This window comes from Ctenocephalides felis, unplaced genomic scaffold (assembly GCF_003426905.1).
Source record: "Ctenocephalides felis isolate EL2017-DRISC unplaced genomic scaffold, ASM342690v1 CF-g0.4_SCAFFOLD_03571, whole genome shotgun sequence".
Lineage (NCBI taxonomy): Eukaryota > Metazoa > Arthropoda > Insecta > Siphonaptera > Pulicidae > Ctenocephalides > Ctenocephalides felis.
The window spans coordinates 8,688,076-8,710,768 of record NW_020539725.1 but is presented as its reverse complement, the minus strand read 5'-3'; the positions used below and the strand labels follow the sequence as shown (position 1 = coordinate 8,710,768).

The window sequence follows — 22,693 nt, the reverse complement described above, 5'->3', positions numbered from 1 at the left end:
ATTATAACATAAAATACAAAAAGTAAAGTTTTTTTTTTTTTGTCAAAAAAATTGCACTACCTTTATTAGCACTGTCTTCATCTGATTCCTTTTTAATAGCCCTTTTAATAATCATTTTCTTTGCAACTTCTTCACATTCATCTGATTTTTTTGTACTTAAAGCTGAACCAGCATGTGTTGAAGTTCCAACATTTGCAGAAGCAGCAGCAGCCAACTTCCGTTTAGTTTTGTCTTCAGCGCCATAAGTTCTTGTGCTTGCAGCTCGTTTAGGTAAAACTTTGAGTTCTGTCTCTGTATCGGATGAGGTATCTTCACTTTCTGACCCAGATTGAATTGATACATCTTAAAATAATAATATAAATTATGTATTATAAACAGTTAAAATACTTTAATAGTTAATAAAATTGTAAAATAATGTGATTATTTACAATGCTATATAAATCACACATACAAAAAATCAAAAATTTTGGAAAGTCCAGCACTATATGTACTATATATATACTTCAATTGAACTAATTAATTTTCTTGAAAAAGTAACTAACCAGTATGTGTACTCGCCCTTCGGCGACCTCTGGTCCGACTTTTCACGTCCACTGAAGCTAAAATGAAAAAATTAACATATTTAGATTTTCATAGAACACATGTGTTTTTTTTAACAATAAAAAAGTAGTAATAAGAATAGTAACTTATTTATATATATGTAATATATTTTATAATGGTTTTAATGTTAAGTTGTAATTTTATAACTAGATTTTATAATCTATTATGTTATATTTTTATGTTATAAATTTTTGTTATTAACTTTATTTTATTTTATGTATTTTGTAGTATCATATAGAAGAGTTTAAATATTTGCTAGAAACTTCTAAATTATCTAATTGCATTTATCTAATAATTGCTTGAATTTTTTTTGATTATATATCGTTTAGCGTAATTATCATGTCTATACATAATAACACATATGTGTGTGCATACATATTTGTGGATAAATATAATAAACATGACGTGCTTATACCTGTGTTACTACTGGTTGTATTACCCTCTTGTTGTCTCGTGACCCTTCTGGCTGGAGTAAGTGCGGGGCTTCGAGTTCTGGAAGTTACGGTAGGAGAAACATTTGATTGTGTGCTGGTGGAAGGTACGGTGGTAACAGTAGTGTCTGATGACTTGGATTGCAAAGTAGAAGAACTGGAAATATAACAAAAACTGAATAAAACGATATAAATTACATAAATAAATATTAATCAAGTATATTATTTTGTGGTTCAATTATTACTTCAAATAATTTAAATCATATATACATTTATATAATTATGAAAAAGCAGCAATCGATAGTAATATATATTAATTCAAGCTCTTATGAGATTCATTCATAATAAACAACTAAAGTAAAATTATTTTATAGTAAGGGAGACTTTAATAAATTGTTTTAGACAAGTTCATCAAAAAGTGGTAGAAGAGGCGCTTCTTTTTGTTCAATTTCTTTTATAATAACTTGTACTTGTATACAGATAGATTTGTGTACTTATTTAGCTGTAAGTTAAACATTAGTAGTTAATCACCAGCAATTAGTTTATGCGTAGATAATTTAGCTCAGTTGGTTGTGACAAATTTTGTGAGTACTGTTGTGACATGCATTTTATGTCTTTTTCTTTAATTTACTTTTCTCCCAGCTAACTTGTAAATTCACAAAATTATTGCTTATAAAAAAAGTGGCACAACCGTACCCATTCTTCCCTTCTGCAGCAAAACAATTGATTCTGAAACAATATGTGATGTGATGTATAAAAGTGAATATAAAGTCACTTACGTGCTAGATGTCGTATGTGTAGGAGTCGTATGTCCTGGAGGTCCTCCAGTAGAACTCGTTGAATCCGTTGATGTAGAAGGCGGCCGTAAAGTTAAATTAGCGCCTCCTCTACCTCTTTTTGATGAACTTGTCTAAAGAAATTAAATTGTAAGCGTAACAATCAATTTATGTTCATACAGTTGGAAAACTATAAAAAGAAAATACGATTCCAATACATTCAATGAAATAATTAAAAAAAAGCAGTGAAAGGAATATTTGCCTAAGGCAAATTGCATGAATAATATAAAAAATATTTAAGCTAATTATTCAAGTGTAAATTAATTGAAAAGAATTCAGAAGTTGTGAAAAAAATGTTTTTAATTTTTAATTTCAACAACTTCAATCAGAACTGATTGACTATTTTTTATAATTACATTACTAGTTGCCAAAAAAACAGCCGATTGAATTTACAAGTTTACTATAGTTCACAAGGAAATATAGTCAAAGTACAAAATTTGAATTGATATATGTAAATATTAGTTCAGTAATAGAATTGGCAAATTGAAGAAAGTCTCAATTGAAATTAATAATCAAGTCAAATTAAAATCAAGTTATTTACCTTTCCTGATATAGCTGCTTTCAATCTCTTAGCTTTGGTTCCAGCACTCAAATTTTCGGCAATACGATCGATATTGACCCATTCATCATATCGGGTATTCCACCCAGTATAATGGACTAAGTACGAATCGCCTTCAGCTTCAATAACCTTCGCTTCATAAGTCACCTTAGATTCATGGTAATATACTTTCAATTTGTCACCAACTGATGGTGGAACAATTTTAGATGTACTAGTGGTTGTTGTATTCGTTGTAGGTTCACTTGCTTCTGAGCTGTTGAAAAGTTTTATTGTTTCATAGATTTTAAATTGATTGTGAATATTTGACATGTGAACCAAAAATAAATGTAATACAGACATAATTAAAAAAGATGTTAGTATTTATTTAATGTAATCAAAAACAATTCTTAATAAAAAATTTTTCAATAACTTTTAATGTGACTATTTTATATCACACTTCAAAATTCAATTTATGTTAAATAAAACTATCATCAACTATATAAAATTGCATTAAGTTATTTCCTCTAACAACTACCTTTCAGTTTTATCAGCAGGATCTGTATCACGTCGTTTTCGTCCACGTCGTTTTTCAGTGTCCTGTTCAATTTTTTTAGTTTTCTCTCGCATTTCATTCTTCTGTGTTTTTCTTTCTGGAGTAGCAGTATCTTTTTTAGTTCGGCCCTCATCTTTAGAACGTGACCTCGTATTTTGAATTTCTGGTTCAATTTTATCTAATTCAGGGAATAAATAATAAAAATATGGCCTGTTATAATATAAATTATTTATTAGAATATTTTCTAATTCTGAAAATATGTTATGTACCCAACAAAAATATATCTAAGATAAAAATTATCTGTAATTAAATACAATAATAATATAAAAGTTAAATAATTAAGTTAATTTAAGATAAAGTAAAATTCAATAACAAAATTAGTGTCGTATAAGGTCAGATGTAAAGTTATTTTAATTTTAGAAAAATAAAATACCTTTTCTCTCCTTGTCATCACTATCTGAAGTCTTATCATCCACGATTTTCTCTGACAACCTAGGTCTTCCGGCAGATTTTCTCTTCACTTTATTTTTTTTATCATCGTTTTTACTATCAATAACTTTGGTTTTGATAACCTCTTTATCCTTCGATTTAGATTTTGTATTTGATTTTGAAGAAGAACTTGGTACAGGTTTTGTAATAGGTACTTCTATATCAGAACTACTGTCACAAACAACACTGATACTATCAACTCCCAGTGATTCATCATTGTCAGCTATAATATCAACAATTATGTCAGATTCCTTAACAGTTTTCAATGGTTGTGGAGATGATGCAATTTTCTCAATAAGACTAGAAGACTGAAATAAAGATTATTAAAAAAATCATTTTTATGCAAATCCAAATATGAGGTAACTATACATACTGCAATTATACATTCAATTTTGAAAATGAGTCTTACCTCAATTACTTCAGCGATTGCTTTCTCTATTTTTAAATTGGTTTTGCCATTTTTGCTTAGTTTATCAATAGAAGAAATTCCAGTATATGATTTTATTTCTGATACACTGGGAGATTCAGCTGAAGTTAAATTAATAGATCCCTTATCTAAAATTTGTGAATATTAAATTTATATAATTGAATCAAAGTAAAGATCAAAATAATAAAGTTTTTAACATATATTATGAAATAAAACATAAATAACTATTGGAATATAATAAATATATAAATTAATTTTATTACACCTTTTTAATTTCAGTTAATTTTCTATATTTATTTGACATTGAAAATAGAAACTATTTTCTCAGAATCTGTACTATTTACATATCTGTTTCATACAAGGTTTTCATTTAGTTTCTGTAAAATTAATAAACCACTGTTTCATTTCTGTAGAATTGTAATAAAACTGAAAGAGTAAATTATAGTAATCGCAGAAAAATCGAAAATGAAAGTTTTTGCATATCTTTACGTTCAAGCCGTTTCTGAACATTTTAGCATACATTAGAAAAAATGGGTGTATGTGTGTGTGTGTGTGCGTGCGGATACAAATTTTCGTCGGCGATTTCGGGAACACCGATCAACCGATTCGTATTGATAAGGAGACCGATAACATTCGATTCGTATTGATAAGGAGACGTGCTGATTAGTTTTTGGCGAGGGCAGGCCTAGCCGTTTCGAAGATACGGGGCTAAAAGTGCCAACAACCGTAACTCAGTTTTTAAGAGAATGGAGCGTCCGATTTTAATAATTCAAAAAACATTTTACTTGTATTGACAAGATGAACAACTAATAAAATTTTTGGTAAGGCAGGTCCGGCGGTTATCGACTCTCAATAAAAATAAGTTAAAAAAATATCATTTGACGGTCAAAAATGTTTATTGGACATATGTACATCAAATTATCTGTGTACACATTTTGTGTAATTTTTTTTGGGTTCCGTACCAAGATTTTGTTCCATACCAAGTTCCAGCAATTTGCCTTGAGGCATGATGCCATGCACCCCACTAGTTTTACTATTACTTATATGTATAGTGTCTGAACAAATGTATATAAATAGCTTGTAGACAATTTATATCTTATATATATAAGTAGTTGATTCGAGCAAAAAACTTGCCTTGTGTTGTTGAACCACTAGTGCTCTCTCCAGTTGTGTGGGCAGCACCAGCGCTTGTTGTAGTAGAACTGGTAGTCGTAACGGGTGTAACCGCAGGTGTACTTACTCTAGGAGTGGGTGTGTCGCGCTGCCTAATCAGGCTTCGGCCCTTGCCGATGCGTGCGCCTCTGGGAGTGCTGGCGATCAGCGTGCAGCCCAATTTGCGATAGAACTCCTCGAAACTGTGCAAAAATCTGATAGCAAATACATACATAACGATAAGTCAAAGCGATTCATTGTCTGCTAGCACCCTAACGCGTGTCAGAAAGAGTAGCACAATTATAACAACATTAGATACTAGTAACAATAATAATAATAATAAGCGAGGCCATGCAGATTATTCATCATTGTAAAATCATTAATAATAACAAATAAAACGTGACGACAGACTAAGCTATAATTTACAGTTCAAAAATGTTGAGCAAAGGTATGTTTTTAATTTTATGATGGCCACGATTAACTAATTGTAAGTATCATTTTGCCTTAAGAAAAGTAACATGAACTTCCCGATATGTTTAAATAATCGACTTAATGAATAAGACTAAGGCGATTAAGAGTCAATATATTAATTTATGAGTGAAGGATAAGTATACTGAGCTGCTATAAGGCAACTTATAATGTTAAAAATTATTGCAATTTTCCACACATTTTTTATTACACATTATTTATTAAAAACACACACATTACCTACACGAATATATTTATATTTATTTATTTATGTATATAGATGTATGTTCTAAAAGCGCTGCCGATTAATTAACTTTTTAATTAATTTTTATAATGGTTACGTTAGCAAATCGGATTTTTTCACAAAAACAAACTTTCCGTTTGAGAAGTTAAAATATTATGTTCAAATTTCAAATCAATTCAAAAAATTAAATTTTATAGCACTCAAATAAGGTTTACATTATAAGTTGAATGAAAATAATAAATTGAGAGTTTCTGATCTGATTAACGAATTTAACACACAGGTGACAGTCACATAACAAAACTAAAATTTTAAAAGTGAACATAAAATCTATGAAAATTTTAGAAGCAAACAATCTACAGGAGACAATTACATATTGCTAACATGCAAACTCACTTCTTATATGCTTGCTTGACGAGATTTGTGATGCTCGTTGTGACAGGAGAGAATCCAAGTCTAGTAGAAATTGCACGCCATTGGTTTTGAGATGTAACGCGACTATAACCCCCTAACTTTTCAACAGCCCTGTAAAGTCGATATAAATCTACATCTCGATTTGCGATTGTTGGGCCGCGATTTAAGGGCGTGCCGCGATCATCCATAAATTTATACAATTGAGCGACAAAGTGGTCCTTTTGTTCTATTGGCTCATCATCTGAAGACTATAAAGAAAAAAAGAATTACATTAAGTATTCACAGATCCTACTTTTTAAAACTTACAATGTTTAGAACAAAAGTGAAAAAAGTTTTTATATTGATTCACACTTACAATTCATTGTTAGTAATTTTACCAAACTTGTAGACAAATTTAAAATATAAACTTAAGTATTGATACAATACAACTGTTAAATAATACACATATTGACTTTGTGATATGTTTCGATCTAATAATTTAAAGAAAATTTGTGAGATATTGTCTATTATATCAAAACTAACCTCACTGTCACCTCCATCTTCACTGTCAGAATTTGAACTAGCTGATAATCCAAACAAAGCCTCTCGATCCCAATGAGTGGGCAATTCATCATTATCAAGATATTGCAGAGCAGCCATCACCGCTGGGCCATCTTGACGAGCTGCCAATTCTCGTGTAAATTCTGTGGCTTCTTTTTTGGGAACGGTGTAGCTAAAAGAAAAGGCACATATAATTATTTATTGAAGTTAAATATGCTTCAAAATACTATAACATAGTACAGTTCAAACTTGAATGTGCACAAAAAAATAATGCTTTATGATGATAAATATCTTTCAAATGTAATTTTATTTATAACCAATTAAACAAAGGGAGTAATTATTTAAATATAATAGTAATATGAGCAAAACTTACTATCGGCCATCCTTAAATGATCGCACCAAATACTCATCTCGCACCCGAATTCTAACAGTGTCTTGCGCTGTTGGGGCAACAACCAACCTGGAAACCATGTTTCTTTTGGACTACGTTTTTTAGTGTCTGAAGTTTCAACACACACAACCTAATAAATATTACATAATATAAATAATCATATTAAATAAAATATTAAATCATAGAAATTATTTTTTCATAAATTTTAATCATTTCAATATTATAATACTTATTATTAATTTAATACCTTGCCGATGTGCTCTTCCTTTTCAGTGCTATTTCCATCTTTTGTGCTCAAGCTATCAGCATCGTCATCAGATGAATCATCACTGTAAAAAAAATATATTAGGAACTAATTAATTAATTAATTAAAATCATTAACTAACATTTTTTATATTTAATTTTGTCCAAAAAATACACAAATGTTATATTGAAAGAAATAGAGAGGAATGAACTTTTCTAATAAAGTACATCAATAGATATTATAAAGTTGATTTTTAAGTTCAATTCTGAAATCAAAAAAACTTTTCATTCAGTTTCTTATCAAGGATTGTATAATATATTAAAGCATTAAGAGCAATTAATAAATTCTATACATAAAATAAACTTTATAAGATTTATATTTCTTCTCAAATAATAAATATTTCATATTAATTTAATTAGTCGCCGTATTTCTACTTACACAAGTTGCCTTGATCTCCTTCCTCGACGTCCGCCAATAACAGGATTTCCAAAATGCTCAGGATGAGTTAAAGGTAATTGATCTAAGGTTTCACTTTCATTAAAATGTCGACCGCTTTTCAAACACAAAGCAGATCTTCTCAATGTTGTAATATCCCCATCATCAAACACTATTATGAAATTTTCAGGAAATGTAGTTAAACATTTAATTAGATGCATACTTTAATACTATATTACTATTACACAATTACTATGTTCATTTAATAAGTAATCCTGCACGCAAATTATATCTGATCTAAATTTCTTATAACCACAATTAAGATTACTTCTAACGCATTTTGCATCTATTTCTATTCCTATCTATTAAAAATAATAATTTCAACTAACCAACAGTGTATTGACTGCAGTCTTGAATTTTTGTTATAGTTGCTTCCACATATTCACGCCTGTCTGGGTGCCGAGCTTCAACAATACCTCCAACTCGTAAAATTCCTTTAATTTGTTCATCAGTTACTGTTAATGATCCCAATCCTTGCTTGAAAGTTACCTGAAAAATAGTAAGAAAAGGTAACAAAGCATTATTTGATATTTTGCTAGAAATGTAATACTCAATAAAAATATAATTGAAACATATTAACATAATTAAAAAAATTATATATTTTATACTTCTTTTATTATTTTATGCTATTTTAATACTTCACTTTAAACTGTACTACAAAAGAACTCTTAATAAATTAATTAACACTAGAAAGACGGACGCAGTCATTTTGACTGTTTTCCATTCGTGAAATTTTGTGACTTTTTATACAACATATAAATGCGTAGATAAATCGTATTATTTGACTTATCTCACTTTTATTTTCAATATTCTTACATGTTATGCCTGCATGGACGGTCATTGAAAAACAGTCATTTTGACTGCTATAAAAATTTTACATAAACAAACGGCTTTGTTATTGTATTGCAAATCGCTATCTCGCGTTAATTCATCTCGAATGAGCGATAATGCATTTGTTGCCTAGAAATAACCGAATTATGGTAAGTATTGACATTAGACCGGTCTTTTTCACGTAGTAACTTTCAGTATAACGCGTTCAGTTGATTTTTTAGAACTTATAAATAAAATGTCGAAGAGAAGTGAATTGTTGCAAAAGCTAACACACGTAAGTGAAGAGTGTTCCGACATAGAATAAAATGCAGAAAATTGGGCACAATCATCTGAAGATGAATTGGATTATATTCCACGTGAATCATCTGATTCTGAGGGTAGCGATGAAGGTGATCACTATTGATGAAAATGAAAGTGCCATCAGTGTATGCAGGAGGGTGCTAAGTGGCTCAGAAACTGATGAAAGAATTCAAGAAACGGAAACAGCTGTCGATGGTACTGTATGGACAAAAATTGCCAAAGGTGGTACTCCAGGAAAGTCATCATCTAATTGTGTTTTCAAGGGTGTGAAAGGGCCAACAAGCTATGCAAAAAAGAATATTATTACAGGTGATCTTGTCAGTGCATTTTCGTTGATAATAGATAATTATATTATCAAACACATAAAACAGTGCACAGAAAAAGAGGGCAACCGAATTTTGGAGTACGATTGGACAACATCGTTACCGGAAATACGTGGATTTATTGGAATTTTATATGCTCGTGGGGCCTATGAGGCAAAAAAATTGAAATTGATTTATTTATGGTCAGCAAAGAAGACATGGCAGATCAAAGGTAAAGAAAATATACCGTGAAATCCAGTTACAATCCAGTAGATGACCCCTGCAAATATTTTTCAAAATTTAAGATTTGGCTGCGATAAATGCCTGGATTTTTTACTTTAATCCAAAGAAAACAAATCCTTAGAGAACAGTTTTTGTTTGAATTGGCAGAACAGCTTTCCGCGGACTACACGACATCAACACAAAAAAAATCAAAGGAAAATGATGACCCACAGACATCATGCAAATACGAATAGTAATAAAAGAAAATTTTACCAAATAAGACTTTGTAATAATAATAAAACTAATAATACGTGTGAAAGTTGCAACAAACATGTTTGCGGAAAATGTACTCATAAAAAGATCTTGAATTATATTTGCATGAATTGTAAAAATAATGAACTTCTTTTTCAGATGAACTATTTTTTTATTTTTAGAACTTATAGATAATTTGTATGAATGTAAATAGTACATGAAATAATAAAAATTAATTTTAAACAAATTTCTAAACGCATTATTTATTTTTTTCACGACGCAGTCATTTTGACTGTTATCAGGCAATGTAGGTATATTCAATTCGTCCATCTTTCTAGTGTTAATTAATACAACAAGCCACTTTTAGTTGATGTATATAATTTATGCAATATCATTTATGCAATAAATCAAAGTATTGTAAATAAAATAGAAATACAATAATTATGAGTTGATTATATTAAGAATGCCAAAAGCATTAATATAATAAAAAATATTTAACAGTAAATCTAAATCTATATATGAGAAGTCTATTTTTAGCATAAAAACTTCTTAAAAATTTGAAATGGCTTTAAACGTACAAGTGTAACATGTACTATTTTGAGAAATTTTAATTTATCTTTGGTTTTATTGAACTTGTACCTTAACAATCGTTATGAATTCAAAACATTTTTCATAAAATATAAAACAAAAATAAACATATCATGCAAAATAAAAATTATCATTCTGGAAATATAGGGATTAATAATTATTAATAATAATTGAGTATGCACACCTTGCATTTAATGTTTCTAACCACTTTTCTAACTTTGGCTTCACAAAATGCACCTTTATATTTTGCACTAACTTCTGTACCCACTTGTAAAAAGGGGGGATCATCTCCCTGCTGGAAATATATTATAATTTCAATCATAAGACGAAATCCAAAAATGAAATCAAATATATTACAAACAACTAAATGAGATCTACTGCATAACCCTTTTATATAAATATGTATTAGCTGAGTATTCACCTGCATTTTAAAATAATTATCACTACTTATTTAAATCAACATAAAATTAAACTATTTCACTATTCATGATTATAAAATAAGAACGAAAATTTATTATTTGCTATTGCTTTCATGGCGTATTTTACACAATATGTTTACTAATAAACTTTTTATTTATATTCTATCCATTGTATTGAGTTCATCCATATTTATATGATATTCTACACTATCTCTAAAAAATACAGGCGCTCAAATTAACAGATATCATTATGAAATAGAAGCACAAACACAATAAACAGCCCATGACAGCCATCGGCCATAATATAGAAATGGGTTTGTCAGATGGGGAGAAATGTCAGATGTCAAACAAAAAGCAAATTTATAAAAAGCAATAAAGCGATGGTGAAATATTTGTAAAAATGTAAAAACTCGATACATAATGCATGTTGAATGGATGATTATTTATATTTGTATTTTTATCTTTAGTTTATAATTTGCAACATGCAACTGTATGCATCCATAGCATCCATATCTTTATATTCTATTTATTTATTTCTATTCATTTATTTTTAAATACTTGCAATAAAATTTAATATTTAACTTCTAATTAACTTAATGTATTAACATTATGATTTATAAACGACTATCTTTATTTCTATTACTCTGCTAATGATTTTTTATTTATGAATTAAAATTTAATTTATGTGCAAAAGAATAGTTTAATTACTGTATTTTAATCAAAATTAAATTTAAATAACTTCTTTACCAAATAATTTTTTTTCTAAAATTTAATTTTTTTGAAAAAAAAAATCACGAATCCAACAGTAACATTTTTGCAAACTTCTTCATTCTTGAATTATACCGAATCTGGTAATACTTCATATCAAAGTTTTTGACAAAATGGCGAGTGTGGTATCGCGTCTAGCAAAAAATAATTATCAATTTACTAATTTGCACGTTTAAATTGATTACCATATATTATTTATTAAATGTGATATAAGATCGTTTTTTATCTGTGTAGTTTGAATAGTATGACCTCAAATATGTACAGGGTCGGAGGTACGTAATGTTTTTGTGTACATTCAGAGGATATATTTACGTGCAAATGCTGTTAAGATTCATATATGTATAGTATAGACTCACACATATATATTTATAGCAATGAAAAGAGCCCGTTTCTAGATTTTATGTCAAACCGGTGTAAATATATTGGAATTTTATAAACGAATACACAAAACCGGCTTTATGTAAACAAAACATCATTTCTAACATTTGTTTATGTTTTCAGAATAGTTATGAAACAATTTCATAACAAATCTTTTCTAAACATAAATTAACTGTTTAATTGATTCTTTTGTAGATTATGTGTACTTTGAAAGTTCTTCAACATCACCATATCAAATTCGTCGCATTGAAGAATTAAACAAAACTGCTTCAGGAAATGTTGAAGCAAAAGTTATGTGTTTTTATCGAAGGAGGGATTTGCCAGGGAGTCTTGTGCAACTTGCTGATAAACATCAAGGTGTTATAATTTGCAATAAGTTTTACTCGATTTTTAAATTGTCTATCTTGTGTTATATACAATGTGAACATTTTAGTTGCTACTTCTGAGGATTCTCCAGTTGCTATGAAATTAAAGAAAATGTGGCTAAAAACACCTGTAAGTGAAGAGCAAGCTGCACAAGCAGTTTTGGACCCAGCAATTGGTTAGTACTAATATAAATATATTATTGAAAATATTCAAATTATAAGTTATAGAAGTATTACTTTTAAATGGGGCCGATGCAAGTTAACATACATCTTAATAACACACACTCAATCAATATAAATATTTTCAGTGCTTTAATTCAACATATATTTTTAAAATTGATGTGTCAAAGTCATTAATAATATGCCACGATTGCATTAAGAACCATATATGATAAATAATGTAGTGGACATGTTCATACATATGATATATACATACCATTAAAGTAAAATTAAACTGAAACATAAAATTACTAAATATTTCAATCGTTTTGAGCATGAAAATATTAAAAAATAAACTCATAATAAATGCCTATCCTCAAAAAAGATATTCAATGTATAAAAATGATCATACTAGTTGGGTTTGTTCAAATTAAGAATTGATTATTCTTAATTTGAACAAACAAATTGAAATTGATTATACGTGTGAGTGAAAATGTTTTACTATTCGTATTTGTTACAATAAGAAATTATTTTATAGCTGCTTTAGATGAAGATCATTTGATGAATAATTCAAGTTCCAATGTGGGTGGTGGAGGATCAGAACGTGTGAGTGAAAATGCTTTACTAACACCCAAACAAAGACTGAGAGCAAAACACAGGGAATTATTTTTATCTCGACAAGTGGAAACTTTACCTGCAACTCATATTCGAGGAAAATGTAGTGTCACATTACTTAACGAGACTGAAGCATTGACCAGTTACTTGAATAAAGAGGTAAATGCAATTAAAACATTGATCAAATGATTCTATGTGTGATTTAATAAGAGTAATTTTGTTTCCAAAAGTTTTATTTTCTATCAAAATGATTTTAGAACTAAAATACCATGAATTAAACATGAAAATTTGTCTTAATTTTATGAGATAAGATTAAATTATAATTATAGATATAGTATATAATAAATTAAATAATTCTAATTAAAGAAATTATTTTTAGGATGCATTTTTCTATTGTCTAGTATTTGATCCTACACAGAAAACACTTCTAGCTGATAAAGGTGAAATTCGTGTGGGTAGTAGATACCAAACTGAAATAATTCCTTTACTGCAGGTAAATTAAACATATTCAAATATATATATATATATATATATATATATATATATATATATATATACATACATACATACATACATACATACTGATTATTAAATATGCAGCCTGGTGAGAAAGATCCACGAGATTCTGAAGTCACTGAACAACTTGTATGGACACCAAGACATCAACTTACAGATAGGCAAATAGATCAATTTCTGGTTGTCTCAAGATCTGTTGGAACTTTTGCACGAGCTTTAGATTGTAGCAGTTCTGTTAAACAACCATCATTACACATGAGTGCAGCAGCTGCTAGTAGAGATATAACATTGGTAAGAATTATGTTCAAATTATACATAGTGAGTTTATATAGAATACATTTGAATGGATTTGGATATATTTGGATTTTTATATCTAATGTTATTTTTTTATTTGTCTGTACACATCTTGAATAATGCAATATTTGCAATAGCATTTGCATATAGTTGCAATATTTTTATTTTGTAAATGATCAATTATTATAGTTTGAGCATAAAAACACATTGTGATTTCAAAAGGTATTGATTCTCTCTAATGAGAAGAAATAGAACCTTTTCTTGTATTTTTTTTTAACCAAGGTCAATTTATTTAAAGGATTTATGTATGAAATTTTTGTATTATATTTTTCATAATATTATGTTTGACTTTTGTGATTATTTTTAGTTTCACGCAATGGATACACTACATCAGCACCAATACAGATTGGATGCTGCAATTGGATCACTGGTCCCATCATCCGGTCCAGTTTTGTGCCGAGATGAAATGGAGGAATGGAGTGCTTCTGAAGCAAACTTATTTGAAGAGGCTTTAGAAAAATATGGCAAAGATTTCAATGACATTAGAACAGACTTTGTGAGTATGATATCGTTCATTTTTAAATTAAATTTGATAATTTAAAACACATTAAATATTATGTTACTATATTGTTCCCATTCTATACAATATTCTCTATTCCGTATTATTAGTTCTAAATAAAACTAATACAATATGAAAATAAAAAAATGTTGACATATATTTGTAAAGTTATAATTATTATTAATAAATTATAAGAATATAATTTTAATATACTTTTATAAATTTTTAGTTACCATGGAAAACATTAAAAAATATCATAGAATACTATTATATGTGGAAAACAACCGATAGATATGTGCAGCAAAAACGAGTGAAGGCTGTTGAAGCAGAATCAAAATTAAAACAAGTCTACATTCCAAATTAGTGAGTGAAGTAATATATCAGAATTGATTTTTAATTTATTAACATCAAAATATAAAATTACTATATTTTTAAAAACAATATTGTGAAAATAACACTTTTTAACTAACATTTTGAGAAGCTTTTTGAAGACTAAAATAATTTTAGAAAAACATATAATACAAAATTTATAGTTAAAAAATAGGTTTTCAGTAAGACTCTTATTTCAGTTCCAATGGAAGTACAGATCCTGTAGCACCATCAGGGAAAAATTGTGAAAGTTGTGGAGGTAAGTTTTGATCTAATTGCAAGAACAATATGTATAATTAATAATTTAAAAATAATAATACATTTTTGTTCAGTCACTTCATCCCCTCAATGGTATCAGTGGGGCCCAGGGCACATGCAATGTAGGCTATGCAACAGTTGTTGGCAATATTGGAAAAAATATGGAGGGCTCAAAAATCCTGCTCGAATACTAGAAAATGAACAAGATATTGCAAATGCTGTTAAGAAAAGAACAGGTAATGTAAAACCTTGAAATTTATAAATATTTGTCTATATAATCGATATTTTACTAGGAACAGTTTTATGTTAGATTAATCTTGTTTGGTGTTTATTGTTGAATAGTTTTATCCCTTATTCTATTCATGTTTTGAAATTAATCAATTTTTCAGTTTGGATAAACATAATATTGTTTAATAAATATTAAACTTAATCTTCATTGCATTTGCAGATTTAGAGCTTACAGTTTTGAGTGGCACAGGAGATATAACTGATATTCAAGATGCAGAACGACTTTTGCAAAATAGCGGACAACTAGGTTCTGGTGGAGTTGCCACCGGTGTAGGTGGCGCAACACATCGTCCACATAGGTGCACAGTTGCTGGGTGTGGAAAGGTATTTATTAAACATAGAATTTCTAGAGAAAAGAACTAATATTTTATTTACTTTTATTTATTATTAATATATTTGTATAGGAATTCAAATTACGAGCACATTTAGCTAGACATTATGCAACAGTGCACTGTGTGGCTATGAGGTCGGGTAGTCCCAGGCCTGTTATGAAAACACGAACAGCATTTTATTTACATGCAACAGCCATAACTAGAGCATCAAGAATATTGTGCAGACATTTAGTAAAAGCGAGACATGCTGCAAGAGCACCATTCTACCCAATAAATGCAGCAGCAGTAAAACAAGAATGTTAGTATGCAATTTTTTTTTATATTTAGTTTTTATATAAAATTAACTATTTATAATATTTATGAATAATTAATAACTATTGTCTTTGTTACAGGTGCGTTAGCCATGGCTGGAAGAACATTACCAGAATTAAAACAACTTCTCGTATACCGCAAAAAAGATCGGGGAAGCGTGACGCAAATTGCCAATAGATTAGGCAATCCTGGTACAACTGTTGCTGACTGGCTTATACTTACATTAAAAGAAGTAAGGATATGAAGTGAATTTACTTTGAATTTGAATATAAAAATATTTTGTATTGTTTATTTTTTAGAATATGCCAAAACCAGAAAAAGTATCTTTCCCAAAACCACCAATTGCTGCTGATGGTTCATTGATGTACGAAAGGGTGCCCAATAAATCAGATCTTATTGAAAAGACACCAATAAATTGTGTAGTGCCACCTACAACTGTGAAACGTAGGTTTGACGAAGTCAATGGTTTAGAACGTAAGGACATGTTTCAAATCTCCTTCACAATATTTAGGATCAGCAGTAAATAATACAAATTATATAAACTTTTTAGCGGCAGCAGTTGCAGCGCCGCCAGCAAAAAGACCAAACAAAGACCCTATGCCTCAACACAGGCCAAGTCCGGAACAATATGCAGCTATGCTTGCAGCAGCTCAGGCAACAGGCCAACCACTTCCACGACATATACATCACGTAAGTTACCAAGATGTATTAAAATATGCTTAAATTTCGAAATAGTCATTTCTCTCTATATCAGTGTGCTGGTCAAATAAAATATTTTTATTTTGAATGAGATTTTCTCAGTTATTCAATGTTGAATGAAAATTGTGCTTTTTATCAATCTTGACCAGTTAAAATATTGTTTATGATAGAATGACAATCGAACAAGCATAGTTGAAAATTTTTTCTAACATTCAGTTTAATGGTAAGCCGAAGATAGCTCAGCTCAGTCGTAGTGGGTCTGGACGTAAACAAGTTATAAGTTGGATGGATGCACCAGATGACGTATATTTTCGAGCCACTGAAACTAGCAAGTAAGTTGATATATCTTTTTTATATCCTAATGTTTAATATATAAATGATTTTTTTCCAAAAATCAGTAATACAGAATTACAAGTGACCTGACATATGAGTGTTTCGATATATGGCGGCTCAAGCGGTTTGTTGCTTTGAGCGAGTAATAATTTCATAGCTATTCTAAATTGTTAATGGCAAAATGAAAATATGAAAAATTTTGTCGGTCGTGACGACGGTTTTCCTACTAAAAAAAATATTTTGGCTGTTCCATGATAGTAAATTAATCTTTCAATTATTTTAATTAGTTAGTCTTTCAATTATTCATTAATAATATATTAATTATATTAATCATGTAGTAATACTCACGCGAATATATCGAGAATAATTTAGAATATTAACTATATATTAATAATGTTTGTGCAGTTAGATATGTTAAGTTCATGTTTGTTGATATTTCGTACATTTACAAAATAATATTTATTTCTATAACTATGGGTTCAAAGAAAACTAAACACTAAAGGTCTTACAATAATTGAGCCGCTCAGTGCACACATCGACTAACTCCATTTTTTGAAAAAACTGAGATATTAGTGCGAAAGTACTCAGTGTAGTCATAACTGTTAGTGATACTAATGACTTCGGAATAATTAAAATTAACACTGTGAAACATAATTTTTTTTTGACCTCTGAATAATAAGTCATTTATTTCAGAAGACATTTTGATTAACTCCATTTTGTAGTGCATATGTTCCGGCTGGACCGGTTTTCGGGTTTCATGAATCACAAATAAGAATTTGATAAAAACATAAACCCCAAGATTGTTTGGCAAAAAACTGTAGAGTCTCAAGGATGTTACAAACTTACATACTAAAATTCGTGTACCCGGCAAAACAGAAATATTAAAACTGTCTTAAGTTTATTGAAACTTGTTTAAAATACGGAAATAAGAGCTAAGTCAATTGAAATGAAATTTCTGGTCAGTGGAAATAGCTATTTACCTATTGACTCTAGATTATTGAGTCACGTGCAAAAAAAATCGAGACATTTTTTCACTAGATAATTGGTACAATATAATAAAAACATGTAAAAGGAAAGCGCCATTTTAGCTAATCCAAATATCCCACGAAGATTTTTTATCAACAAAACCATTAGAACAATCACTAACAGAAAAGTAACCATTACAGAGTGTCCAGTAAATTTATAAAGTTAGAAATCTTATATAAGCCAATCTTATATAATTTAAATATGTCTATAATGAAGATACGTATTTTAAAGCTATTAATATAAGAAAGTGTGTACCAGGTTGGCCAAAATGTTTGAATAATATACAATAGTCATTATTATATTATAAGGCTAGAACTTTGAAAAAGGAAAAATTGAGAGACATAAAGGACTTGCTAAAATTCATTCCCCCCACTACGAAAAATTGACAGAAATTATTCTAATCATAATAGAATACAGCTGATAGAGAAAATTACTGATTTATCACAAATAATATATTGCAACAGTTAACATTCATTTTTATGAAAATGCTTTAACACATATAAATATAAGAATTAGGTTTATTATTTTTTTTCAGTTGACAACTTGATTAACTCCACAAGTCATATCAAATCTTTAACTTGAATTATAATTATTTACTCACTATTTACTGTAATTAACCTTATATAACGTCACATGTAAGCTATATATGTATTTATACGTTCTACATTATATTTTCCAACTTATATTATTACAGGAATTTTTAAAAGCAATGTGCATTACTTCATCGCTTTTCTCCACTTTCTGTTTTTTGGAGTTAGTCGATGTGTGCACTGAACGGCTCAATTTATAAGCAACTTTCTGAGCTCTAAAATTTTGCAGATAAAGATTTCCCAAAAAAGAAAATTTATTTTTAATATTCAAAAAACTTCACAAATTCCACAGTGTTGGACAAATTAATGACATTTCAATGTATTTGTTGGAAAAAATTGCTTCATTATACGAGCGATTTAACCACCACTGTACCTTCATGTTTAAATTATGAAAAACATATTCTTAGTGAATTATGATAAGGAATTAAAGCAATTTTTTGAAAAATCATAAAATATTTGTGGAAATCCTACAGACATTTGCCATATTTGTTTAATCTGGTAATATATAATAATAACAAAACTGCTATTTTTTACTACTATACCACATTGAAATTACTAAGAATTGAATTAAATCAAAATTAAATCATGTAATTAAATTGTGATTTGTGAATGTAATTGCAATTGTGCAAAATGATTGATTTATTATTTTATCAATTAAGATTGACATATAATTATTTTTTTAATCAGAAGGGCGAGGCGATCCTTATCTTCCACTGAATTACGGCGAGCGGCCCGAAAACCGTGGCGAAATTTACCAATTCGACCAATGACTGATACACAGTTGGTAATATTAGACTGACATGAGGCTCCCAGACCTTACACAATGGAGGCTTTGCTCGGATGAACATGTGACTTGAATATTGTCACATTGTTTCATATTCATTGTACTATTGTATAAATTATTTGTGGTTGTGCTACAAGGCATTGCAGTGGTTATGTAATATAGACTCAAAGAGCCTTCTATTGCCAATATTCCCCTTATCTGACATGCACAACATAATGGACTGTAATCGCGCGTTGTGCATTTTTAAAACTCTCCTAGATATATTTTTACTTTTTATAAATAGAAATATGCTTAAATATATAACATTATTATTTAATGATTTAATTAGTGTATTTCATAGTGTAGAGAACGGTAATCAATTTTAATTAATTTATTCTATTAAACGATAACTTGAATTTTTTAATCTAAATCAGTTGGTGTCATATATTCCAGCAAATTGTATCAATTGGATAATATTTTACAGAATTAAATCAATGTGATGTTTCAGTAAACAGTTTTAACGACCTCACCTCAAGCCCAATATTTATAAAATATATGGTTTGTCATAAAATGTAAAATGTGTACTACATTATATATCTGTGTGTTCTGTAGTAAATATTCAAATAATCTTTTATGAAATTTGAGAAGGTGATGCAATACTAAATAAGAAATTTTAACTATTTAAATTTTAATTGTTTTATTTATAAAACCATCTCATATCATGTCATAATATATAGTTTTATAAAATAGAGTAATCTGTTGTAAGCATTGACTATTGAATTTTATTTTATACTCACTGAAAATTACATTGAAATGTGTAAATTATGATTTCTGAGATACATGTAATTTATTTAATTAATTAAGTCAATAGTTTTGGCACATAATATTTTATTGTAATTAAATAAAAGATTCCAATATTATTCTTATTTCATTTATGATGAGCCAATTATGCATGAAATAGTGATTCATGATAGTATATTTGATTACAAATTCAATGTAAAGAAAAATTAGTGTTGCTTCTGATGTTACCAATATTATTAAAAACTACAAACTACTGTATTTTAAGCTATTGTTTTGATACGTAACATAAATTGCAATTCATGAATATGAATTTCTGAAGAATTTTAGTATGGTTTGTTGGTACTGGCTTGGTCATAAAAATTACGACAATATATAAAGTCATCTAGGTAATCTTGATAATCATTTATTAAACATTGCGATGACCTATTGCCAATACCTCGTGAAGGGGATACGTTTATCATTTATTCTTTGTGTCGACGCTTAAATAAGTGTAAAAAAACAACACTCATTGTTAATATTTAAATTATCAGACAAAAAATAGTTGCAAGCAGTTTAAATGACTATGAGTATATTTCTACATAAATATCCAGAGCAGCCAGAAGTATACCAAGGGTAGTTCGGACATATTTTTATTTGCTGTTTCTCATTCATTACATTAGCAAAAACTTATAAAAATATTAATATTTTAAATATATTTATAGTTCCAAGTCCTGTTCTTTTCAGGAATAATTTTGAAAATTGATTTACTTGATCAAAGTGTTAAGTTCAAGTTTCAAAATCGTGAGACTCTTTTCTCAATAAAGTATTTCTACTATTGTGTATGTTTAAAATATATATTTGAATATATTTGCGTTCCAGTATGCGATTTTAATCATTATTATGTCATTCAAATTAATTTTGCTTGTAATAAAAATCAGAGACTTGAGAAAACTTAGTAGTGGACGATAGATAACAGTAGAGAAACGAGAAAAAAAAATTAATTTCTATTCATTTATAAAATATTTCTGAAACAGTATGGAGTATAATTATATACTTTGTAATATCAAAATTATAAAATTGAAAATGCATTTTATTCTTAAATTTCCTTGCCACGCCCCGTCGTTACAACGGGTACTTCATAATCTTTATTATACCATATAGTAGAACTACCAGAATATGATATTTATTAGAATAGTATATTTATGTATAAAATTAAAATTTATTTGCTTGAAGTAGAAATTTGGACATGAATAAAATATGAAAAAACATTGAATATTTTTATTGAAATTTAGTGTAAATTTAAATTTCCGCTCTCGTAACCTTTTCAAGGTCAAACGATCAAAAATCTTATCTGTTCCATCTGGCAATACAATACACGGCGTAATGTTGTGCAGCCTTTAACAGTTTGACAGTTCGATTTCGTGCTTCGTAAATTGTGTGTTCTTTTATAATACATGTGTGCTGTCTTTATTGCATAGTTTTAAGTGCAAATTATAATACTAGTGTCGAAAAAGTGGGAAAATAGAGGTACGTTCAATCAAAATTCATTTATTATTAGTGTAAATGAAATAGAAATATTCTTAGAGGCGTATTCATGTGCCCATAATACGAGATCTTGGGTGTGCTTGAAGCCGAATATAAGATTTGTAACGAAATACTTTATTTGTTTTAAATAATTTGAATACAATGTTGTTAGTGAAGGGATAATGAAATATTTATTTACTCTTATTAATCATGATATTAACTATATGCGCAAACCCTTTCGCTTGTAAGGAAATTTGTACAGGGCGCATATGCATAGGGTATATAGTTTTAAATATGAGCTTCTTGGTGTGCTTCTGGTTTAAGTATTGATTTTTCTCCGGTTTGATATTGGGGCGTATTATTACAGAACGCATTATACAGATAATAAATTTTTTTGGGAAATCCTAAACATTTTGCCCAAAAATAATTCATGATTTGTTTTGATACATACATTTTTTTTTGCATGATTGAAAAAAAAATTTATATTTTAATTAAAAAGTGTTCTATATTTTTAACATCACATGCTATCAAATCAAAATACATTTGATAATATATTGACAAATTCAATGTAACTTGAAATAAATAATATATTACGATTTCAATTTTCTGAACTAACAAGTCATTTCCTAAAAAATATTTATTTCTATCCACAAAATTTTCATTTATGAATATTTCTACGTTTGATAGGATATGGGATGCCCCTTTCTTCAACTTTAAAAAACTTTTTTTTAAAATTAGACACTCACTAAAAATCAAATAATGCATTCATTAAAAATTTTAACTGAAAATATTTCGAGCATCAAAATAACTATAAATATTTACTCGTCGATAACATTCCTTTTGTGCACAATTATCGTTAATTTCAATATAAGCATTGATTAATTTTTTGCTATATTGGATAACTTCTGTCATCTACAAATACTACATTAAAAATTCAAATATTCGATTTTGATGGAGAAGTTTTAATCTTGAAAGTTTGAAGTTTGTTACATATAAAGTTACTATTTAGAAAGGTGATTGGTTTATCAAACT

General features: G+C 28.6%; 4 protein-coding genes across 5 annotated transcripts in view; 2 read left to right on the top strand and 2 right to left on the bottom strand.

Moving 5' to 3' along the window:
* Positions 1-6,788, bottom strand: part of LOC113385558 (serine-rich adhesin for platelets-like) — a 25,890-nt gene extending 19,102 nt beyond the window's left edge. Inside the window, exons 1-11 of the mRNA XM_026623410.1 lie at positions 6,672-6,788; positions 6,132-6,397; positions 5,009-5,241; positions 3,857-4,002; positions 3,392-3,755; positions 2,941-3,136; positions 2,409-2,679; positions 1,811-1,941; positions 1,016-1,188; positions 543-599; positions 56-342 (exon numbers count right to left, since the gene is read on the bottom strand). Coding sequence (XP_026479195.1) covers positions 56-342; positions 543-599; positions 1,016-1,188; positions 1,811-1,941; positions 2,409-2,679; positions 2,941-3,136; positions 3,392-3,755; positions 3,857-4,002; positions 5,009-5,241; positions 6,132-6,397; positions 6,672-6,788 — 2,241 coding nt within the window. The remainder of the gene's footprint in view (positions 1-55; positions 343-542; positions 600-1,015; positions 1,189-1,810; positions 1,942-2,408; positions 2,680-2,940; positions 3,137-3,391; positions 3,756-3,856; positions 4,003-5,008; positions 5,242-6,131; positions 6,398-6,671) is intronic.
* Positions 6,763-10,797, bottom strand: LOC113384603 (AT-rich interactive domain-containing protein 4B-like). Its single transcript, XM_026622350.1, has 7 exons — positions 10,736-10,797; positions 10,499-10,609; positions 8,149-8,308; positions 7,763-7,931; positions 7,328-7,409; positions 7,063-7,210; positions 6,763-6,861 (listed from the first exon to the last, which is right to left on the bottom strand). The coding sequence occupies exons 1-7, from the start codon at positions 10,739-10,741 to the stop codon at positions 6,788-6,790; spliced, it is 750 nt and encodes a 249-aa protein (XP_026478135.1). The 5' UTR covers positions 10,742-10,797; the 3' UTR covers positions 6,763-6,787.
* Positions 10,798-11,634: 837 nt separating this feature from the next.
* On the top strand, positions 11,635-19,724 carry LOC113384601 (metastasis-associated protein MTA1-like). 2 transcript variants are annotated; one of them, XM_026622349.1, is made up of 17 exons: positions 11,635-11,773; positions 12,075-12,236; positions 12,313-12,420; positions 12,942-13,177; positions 13,398-13,511; positions 13,619-13,825; positions 14,196-14,384; positions 14,617-14,750; positions 14,957-15,015; positions 15,089-15,250; positions 15,463-15,626; positions 15,707-15,932; positions 16,027-16,178; positions 16,246-16,420; positions 16,497-16,636; positions 16,874-16,977; positions 19,282-19,724. In XM_026622349.1, the coding sequence occupies exons 1-17, from the start codon at positions 11,746-11,748 to the stop codon at positions 19,391-19,393; spliced, it is 2,472 nt and encodes an 823-aa protein (XP_026478134.1). In that variant the 5' UTR covers positions 11,635-11,745; the 3' UTR covers positions 19,394-19,724. The 2 variants fall into 2 exon arrangements, with proteins under 2 accessions (XP_026478134.1, XP_026478133.1); XM_026622348.1 differs by having other exon boundaries at positions 16,862-16,977.
* Positions 19,725-21,642: 1,918 nt separating this feature from the next.
* Positions 21,643-22,693, top strand: part of LOC113384599 (synaptosomal-associated protein 25-like) — an 87,534-nt gene continuing 86,483 nt past the window's right edge. Inside the window, exon 1 of the mRNA XM_026622344.1 lies at positions 21,643-21,664. The gene's annotated coding sequence lies outside the window, so the exon portion shown is untranslated. The remainder of the gene's footprint in view (positions 21,665-22,693) is intronic.